The 8,409-nt window shown below is 34.5% G+C and overlaps 1 protein-coding gene across 3 annotated transcripts; it reads right to left on the reverse strand.

Moving 5' to 3' along the window:
- Positions 1-360: 360 nt before the first annotated feature.
- On the reverse strand, positions 361-8,156 carry LOC139839772 (aldehyde dehydrogenase family 7 member B4). Of its 3 annotated transcripts, none has more exons than XM_071829927.1 (16): positions 8,003-8,156; positions 7,754-7,893; positions 6,854-6,940; positions 6,545-6,676; positions 6,152-6,224; positions 5,732-5,754; positions 5,597-5,660; positions 5,369-5,414; positions 4,549-4,729; positions 1,954-2,130; positions 1,677-1,841; positions 1,356-1,496; positions 1,178-1,275; positions 941-1,090; positions 614-696; positions 361-530 (listed from the first exon to the last, which is right to left on the reverse strand). In XM_071829927.1, the coding sequence occupies exons 2-15, from the start codon at positions 7,883-7,885 to the stop codon at positions 642-644; spliced, it is 1,524 nt and encodes a 507-aa protein (XP_071686028.1). In that variant the 5' UTR covers positions 7,886-7,893; positions 8,003-8,156; the 3' UTR covers positions 361-530; positions 614-641. The 3 variants fall into 3 exon arrangements, with proteins under 3 accessions (XP_071686028.1, XP_071686026.1, XP_071686027.1); XM_071829925.1 differs by having other exon boundaries at positions 361-535; XM_071829926.1 differs by having other exon boundaries at positions 361-535; positions 7,754-7,887; positions 8,003-8,092.
- Positions 8,157-8,409: the final 253 nt, after the last annotated feature.

Below are 8,409 nucleotides of genomic sequence, written 5' to 3' on the forward strand. Positions count from 1 at the left end.
TTTGATTCTAGATACATGTACATGTCATTATTATTATTCTCCATGTGACATGTTGGTGGGTCAAGAAATCCAACTTCAATATTTCAATATTTATTTATGATTTATGATGTTTCCATTATTTCTAGCCATCATTAGCAACAACATTACCATTTACCACATCCTTCTGATCCTAACGTGAATAAACTACTTCCAAGTATAACCACCTCTAATTCCATTATTTCCAGTCTTAATACCTAATGCTTCTTTTTACATACTATTGTATTCCACCTGCACATTCATCTACACTTGTACAATATGGTGGTTGATCTGAAAAAATAAACTAACAAACTTGTACCCACATATAAAAATTACTACTGAATATGGGAGAATAGAGCAAAATATAACAAAATTAGAATTATCGAATAGATCATCACCCGCTCTGAAATGAGTAAATGGATGTGCCTTTATTTAATTGTTTTATAATATGACGTAATTACAAACAGTTAAGCATTAAGACTAAGCACCACCAATGCTGTGTTTCCCATGATTTCCTGTACTGAAACAAGAACCCAAAATGAGTTTCAAAAAAAAAAAAAAAAAAAACATGCGGATTCGAATAAAGAATGTGATCTACCTGATATTACACCGGGCGAGTAAACCTACTAGCCAAAGTTGATCCCCTGTGCAAGTGGTAATTCGCTCCCATAGTTGATTGTACTAATAAACAATAAGGGCAAAATAACATCAGACAAAATAATATATGACTGGGTCTAATCGTAAATAAAACAATTCGCTACAAAAAGGGGTCAAATCAACTGATACTGTCACAAAGGTCAGAAGTCGCCCAAATAATATTTTTACACATGAAACCTCCAATCTCACTTTTCATTTGTTTTTTTAACAAAAGACACTAGACTACTTTTGTAACAATAATATATATCTTTTGAAATAATATACATACCAAGTTGAGCGTCTCATATACTGTTTCCAGGAGTCGCTCCCTGCTTCACGACCGCCCCCAGTACCCTTCTCCCCACCAAAAGCACCACCAATTTCAGCCCCATTGGTTGGTATATTTGCATTAACAATACCGCAATCACTACCTTGAGGTCTGCCAACAAATAAGAAAATATATATAGTATATTAGAATCAAACATCAACTAATTAATTTGCTACATATGAAAATATTCCCACTCACCCGATCCATTTGAAAATAAGTTCAGGTGAACGAGTAAATATGGAACTAGACAATCCTTGAGGGACCGAGTTGTTTATTGCAACAGCTTCTTCAAAAGTCTGTAAAACAGTACATACAAATTGCTGTTTACTGGTGTATTCACAGATATCAGATGTGTATGAAATAGCTGAAAACAGACCTTGAACTTTAGGACATACAGAACAGGACCAAAGAGTTCTTCCTTCACTACGTCGGCACTTGGTGAAATTTCTACTATTGTGGGCTGCACAAAGTTTCCTTCAGATTCTATAACTGAACCACCTGTGAGGATTTTACCACCCTGCAAAACGTCGGCCAATGAAGCAAAAGGGATTAAGAAAAACTAAGCGAAACTTAAAAACTAGATTCGGAAAAAAATACGATGATGAATAAAGGTGGCAAAGGGGTAGCTTTAAGAAAAAGTTTCATTAAAAGCTTAATTATTTATATTATATACTTATTTCATCGACAGTAAAATCACCTGAGACTTGATAACTTTAATTCCCTTCTCGAAATTCTCTCTTGAAGCTTGAGTGTGCAATGGTCCAAGCAGCGTACCTTTCTCCAATGGATCCCCGATTTTAACTTGTTTGTACGCTTCAAGTAGTTGTTCAACCACAGAATCATAAACCTTTTCATGAACAAGCTTCAAAAGTAAAAGAATTTTAATTAGCATTAGAGGACAGCACTTTCCTACAAAGAAAAACAGTTTTTTTTTCCTTCTGAATATCATATAAATACTATAAATATATAATTACCAGTCTACGACATGTTGTGCAGCGCTGGCCAGCGGTACCAACAGCGGCAAACAAGACAGAACGAACAGCAAGTTTGATGTCGGCATCATCCATGACTATTAAAGCATTATTTCCACTCAATTCAAGCAGGCATTTACCGAACCTCTGGCTTACTGTTTGTTGAACTGAAAGACCAACCTACATTTTGTAACATGCCACATAAAATAGCAATCCACATTTACTTATTTTATGATATAACTATATAATAGTTGTGTCTATAAGTAAACGGGTTCATATAACACACATTTACCCTTATGGTTTGTTATTAACATAATGTATATAGAAGTACTTGATTGCCACTATACTAGTATCAATTTAGGAAATATATATAGCGTCGCCCAAAAATGCCTCCAATCTGATCAGCATTTTAAAAAACTTTGGTGATGCTTCTGGTCTTCAGATCAACTTCGCACAAAGCAAACTATTTGGAGTAAATGTTTCGGAGGCCGAAGTCAGCAACTTGTCAAGAAGTCAAATGTGCCCCTCTGGCGCGTTCTTTTTCTCATACCTTAGCTTACTAGTCGGCCAACGAATGATTTCTGCCAAAGATTGGGAAGATGTTATTGATAGATTTTTGGCTAGGGTTACACCATGGAAAGCTCGACCACTAGCGAAAGGTGGAAGGCATACACTAGTTAAAGTGGTGCTTGAGGGCTCTTAGGAAAAAGTTTTTTTGGAACACTTTCGATCGTAAAGCGATATTTTGGGTTAGCTGGGACCAAACATTGGCTGGAAAAAAATCAGGGGGTCGTGGAATAGGCAGTTTAAGATAAAATAAAATAAAAATAAAAAAACTTAGCGTACTGTGCAAATGGTGGTGGCTCTTCAAAAAGGAGGGGTTATGGTGTAAACTAATAAGTTCCATTTACGGGGATGATGGTGGATTAACGAATGAGCTGAATACATCTTGATCTTCTGCTTGAAATATTATCAGAAAGTATGGTATAGAATCGGATACCATAGGCATTCCTTTTTCTTCATCGATAATTAGGAAGGTAGGGAGATAAATACAACGCTCTCCTGGAAAGACATCTCGTTACCAAACACGTAAAACAGCCTAAATGTTTTGTTTCCTAAACTATTTGCATTGGAAAACAACAAAGAAGCTACGGTGGAGGAGTGTGTAACAAACAGTGCATCGCGTGTGTCAGGGATTTGGAATTGGAGAACATCGGTTAAAGGGAGAACTGCTATCGAATTAAATGACCTAAATCAGAAGCTTTAAACGGCCCGACAAATCTCATCATCACCGGACAAATGGTCTTGACCGTTAAGTAGCAAAGGAAAATTCATGGTCAAGCAATTCACGATCTTGCTGTACAAAATTCTATTGGGGCCTGGTAATGGTTTGACAGTTAACAACGGCAGCATTGTATCCCAAAAATATCAATATCTTCATTTGGCGTTTGTGTTCAAATAAGCTACCAGTGTATTCAAACCTCAAGGATCGCGGTATAGCACTCGAATCGGATTTATGTCCATTTTGCGCATCCTCAGTAAAAAGTGGTGACCATCTCTTTACTTCGTGTCGTTACATTGGCCCGTTATGGCGAGGTTTTTTCGATTGGAAAGGAATCACAAAAACGATCCTCGGCGGAGTCTTAAATGCGGTAAGTATGGCAAATGATAACATAGGAGATGATGTTTAGAACAAGATTAGTCTTTGCTCGCGTACGTACTAGGTCTATTTGGAATTGGAGAAATCGGCTCGTACATGATTTACAAGAAAAGAGAGGTGGGATATTAAATGAAGATTCCTTAGCAAATGTGAGGATTTTATCTCATCTTTGGCTATCAAAAAGAGGAGTTTTGGTCTGTCAAATTTGGAGACGGGATCCCAGATCGATCGAGGGAAATTTGATTAGTGCATGTAAATATGTAATAGACATTAGTTTGTACCTGAACTAAGGTGTGATTGTGTATTTAGGTCCGGCATGTACCTGGCGTGCTTGACATGTTTGTAACGATCACATTCTAAGTTAATATAATACGTAGCAAACACACACCATCTTTAAAAAAAAGGAAGTATATATAGCATGTTGGTTTATTTAGAAAACACATACTATATATCTTTTTCTCCAGAAATTATATTTATTACTTAGATATCCCTTCATATATGCTTCTCGAATCCTCATATTGCATGTATTATCAGGGCATATCCAATTATAGCTTTTTCTGAAGTTTTTTTTTTTTTTTTTTTTTTTTTTTTTTTTTTTTTTTTTTTTTACGCAAAAATAGCTTTCAATATTGGAGTAGAACACTTTTTTGGGGCAAAGCTTGAGATTCTTGAGTCTTTGGGTAAAGAATTTTTTCCAAGTTTGTTTGTGTAGTTATTAAGAAAAGAGCTTTCGAAAGATTTTCTTCAATAGAATGCAAAACATTTCAGTAAATAAATAATAAATAATAAATAATAAATAATAATAATAATAATATGGCGTTGTAAACGAAAAAGCTATTAATAGCTTTTCTCACAGGGGATGCACAAGAAAGTTCAGAGCAGCTACAGTTAAGACATATGATAAGCTCTATTATGTAACGAATATGTGATTTAAGTACCTTTGAACTTCCAGTGAAGGAAACCAAGGGTATGCGTGTATCTTTTGCTATAGCTTGACCAATTTCTGCACCCCCACAAAATGAGGTGAAGATTGCAGCGGGTAAATTGTTCTTTTCAAGCACTTCTGCAACTAGTTTGGTCGTTGCTATTGTTATTAAAGGTGTGGTTGGAGCACCTTTCCTGCAATCATTTCATATATTAAGGTTACAATTTATTAAACATTTATCAAACTCAGAAGAGCAAAATAATACGATATAAATGTCTCATTGGTCGTATGTCTCATTTTGCACCAATTTGGTCATTGAAGCCTCCTTTTACAATTAAGTCACTCCAAACTATTCAATACAATTAACCACTGTTGACAAGGTTTTCAATAACAGATTTAAATTAATTTTGATGACTAATGAGAACTAAAGGTAACAGGGTAACGAGTTGAAATGGGTTGTTTGCTGGTACAGGTCGAAAGGGGTCATTTGGGTTGACACCCCTTAACACCATATTCATCCATTTAGATAGATTACACATAATTAATGTGTTATTTATGATAACAAAGCTGTAACACTGCTGTAAAAGATCTAAATCTTCGAATAAACCAAAATATGAGGTGTCATGCATTATATGTAGTTTTTGGACAACTTTCAATCCATTCGACCACCAACAATGAGAAGGATACCAGATACACCCCATAAATAGTTTATGTGGAGGCTTTTATAGTTTGAATCATATCATCAAACAGATGAAAATACATGTAAGTTGATATATAGCATTACTTGCTACAGAAGGAAAAAAACAAACAGGAAGGTTATGGGGAAAACTTACCAAACAACACAGTTTCCGCAAACTAAAGCAATGCACGCATTCCATCCTACACAATAAGTTAAAAGGGTAAAATGCAGTAGTATTTCATAACTGCATACTTGATTATATCTTTAAGTTACAAGGCCAACTAAAAGTATGATCCTATGTCAAGTTTATATCTAGTTTTAACATGACTAACATTTATTTTGAAATCAATTCTTAAATATCTAAGAGAGCTATAATGCTCACCAAGAACAGCACAAGGGAAATTGAAGGCTGTAATGACACCAACTACGCCGAGAGGATTCCACATCTGTATATAATTTCTAATATATTAGTCGAATGAATAAATAAGCATTTGTTAGAGATAATTGTATACCGGACCTCGAGCATCATATGATTTGGACCTGTAAACAAAACAACCAGGGTTATTAACGAGGAAGTTTCCTGCACAAAGAAGTTTTAGTTAAGTGGTTTGTTCGTAAAAATGTGGATGATTGATGTATCGAATCTTATCTGAATTATTTGATAGATGATTTGGGAAGTTGCAAATAAAATATATTCTGGGAAACTTTTAATCATTTTGACCGATTCAACTTGTTTCATAACTAACCATGTTCTGTAAAATTAACAATTTGTCGTGTTGGACGATAATTCTAACAGAAAGCAAGCCATTTTAGGTAAATGGGTCAACATTTGCACCGTTATACACGATACTCTCCACAAATTGCCATCCACGGTAAACAAAAGAGTGTAATCTTTCAATATCTTTAATTATATGGAAGGACTAGAAATGGAGCTCACGTTCAGAAGGTATAACTGATCCATTTAGTTGTCGGCTTAAGCCCACTGCAAAGTCGCACATATCAATAACTTCCTGCGACATAGATACTTCATATTTAGGATTTACATTCTCAAATAAGATTATGAGGCTCCCAAAAGAAAAATCTCAAATCTTTTAAATTCTCAAATAAGACCGTTTCCAATATAAAATTTAAAATTTTTACAGATATCTTCATACACGTAAAAATAACATCTACAGTTCAGAGACGAAAAACTAGCAACAATTAATTACTTCTTTCAACAATGAAAGGCAGCATATTGCTCATATCACAACATTTAGTAGATTGTGATGAATTATCGGACTATAAAACAGACTACAATATATATGAAAAGTTAACGAGGGTTAATACATACTTGAACTTCTCCAATTCCTTCAGGAAGAATTTTTCCCATCTCAAGCGATAAAAGCCGACCAAGGTAGTCAAGTTTCGCTCTCAGTGCATCACCAATCTGTCTAACAATCTCGCCTCGCTTTGGTGCAGGAACCTGATAAATTACTCTTAATTGATAAATAACAGTACAAAGACCTCACAAATTGTGGCCCGTGGTTAAAAAGGTATAACCAATCTATCTAACAGTACTCGTTCTAAAACTGCAGTAAGCTAAATGAATATCTGACTTGAACAACCAATAAAGAATTACTCATGAGGACTTTTCACTTACTTGCATCCAGATCTTTGAGGCGTCATAACAAGCCTGCATTCCATCTTCATACTCTATTAAAGAAGCTTCCACGACTTCAGCAATGGGCTGTATTAACATATACCATACATTACTTCCTTAAAATATATTTGCCCTCCGAATGCAAAGTTTCAACTGATATAGTTAAATAGTTAAATAACATTAATGCAGTCCTAAGTAACTTTGATATACATGTTTTTTTTTTAACGGCCAAAAAATGATGTATATAAAAAACGATCCCTAGCAAGTCGCTAAGGGATAATTACAACGGCATAGATACCCATGAGTTCCAATTTGAAACTAAATGGCCTCTATGCCTCATCTCTTCCCGAGGATGTGGAATACGTTGAGCCGCCTGCACCATGTATCGATCCACCTTAGTTTTTCCAACAACCGGAACAACTACCCGAGCATATGGAGCGAGCTAGGGAGGAAGAAAAATGTACACACTTTGATATACATGTTGAATCATAGTTTCGATTGAACATTCAAAGGCTGTGTCTAAGAACATTAGGAACTAGAAATTGATTGCATTAGGCTGAAATTTCGACTGATTTTACTGACCTTAGGGATGCAATCTTATTCGATTTTGATTAACTAACATAAATTTAAATAACATAAAATTAATTAACATAAAACATTTGTTGTTCATTTCCTTAGAATATAAAATAATCATCCAAAAAGCTTAGGGATATTAGATGATTGATATAATTATGATCCATTCCAAATCAACTTAAAATCACCCTAACCTATAAAATATTCAAAATGTACAGTATATTGAATTGTAATACAATAAACCAAAATAAAATAAAAATAAAAAATAAAAATAGTAGTATACAATCAGATTAAATGTATTTGAGCGAAAGGTAATTAATCTACTACCTTATTGTTAGCAGGATTAACAGAAGAAACAACAGTACCAGTTCCTTTCCAAGCACCGTTAACAAAACTACCTTCGTTTCGCGGCTTGATTCCAATCTCCGTCAAAAACTCGTACTCTTTAGCAAAACTCATATCTGTACCTATAAAAAAAGCAATATACACATATGCATATAGAAATTAGCAATGAACGTAAAATCACGTTAGTGCTAATTTTTAGTTGTGGATCGGGTTATTGAAGATTATATATACCTGAAACGCACTCGGATGATGTTAATCAAAAATTGGGGGAGAAACGGCAGTGATTGTAAAGCAGTATGGAGTTACAGATGATAGAGCGTTTAATTAATAGAGATAAAATGAGAAAGGCGTGTTACTAGAGAAGACTGATGATACGACAAAATGTGATGATATGATTTGATGAGGATGCCATTTACATGATGACGTGTATGTTATTATTATTATATTTTGGGTTTTGGAGGGTTTTAGTTGGATATATATGTCACGTCCGCTGCTAAATTAAAGTAGTATGGATGTATGGTCGCTTAAAGTTCACTTTTTATTATAAAAACAAAATAAAATAAAATAAAATAAAATAAAATGGCCTAAGTTAAAGATAATAACGATAAAGATGTGGTGATAGAGGAGGAGTGTAAAGT

The sequence above is a fragment of the Rutidosis leptorrhynchoides genome, chromosome 4, assembly GCF_046630445.1.
Source record: "Rutidosis leptorrhynchoides isolate AG116_Rl617_1_P2 chromosome 4, CSIRO_AGI_Rlap_v1, whole genome shotgun sequence".
In the NCBI taxonomy this organism is placed as follows: Eukaryota; Viridiplantae; Streptophyta; class Magnoliopsida; order Asterales; family Asteraceae; genus Rutidosis; species Rutidosis leptorrhynchoides.

Coding starts and splice junctions, on each gene's coding strand:
- LOC139839772 (XM_071829927.1), bottom strand. CDS start 7,885: ATGAGTTTTGCTAAAGAGTACGAGTTTTTGACGGAGATTGGAATCAAG. Junction 6,941..7,753: donor TTAATCCTGCTAACAATAAG/GTAGTAGATTAA, acceptor ATGTTAATACAG/CCCATTGCTGAAGTCGTGGA. Junction 1,842..1,953: donor GCACAACATGTCGTAGACTG/GTAATTATATAT, acceptor TTACTTTTGAAG/CTTGTTCATGAAAAGGTTTA.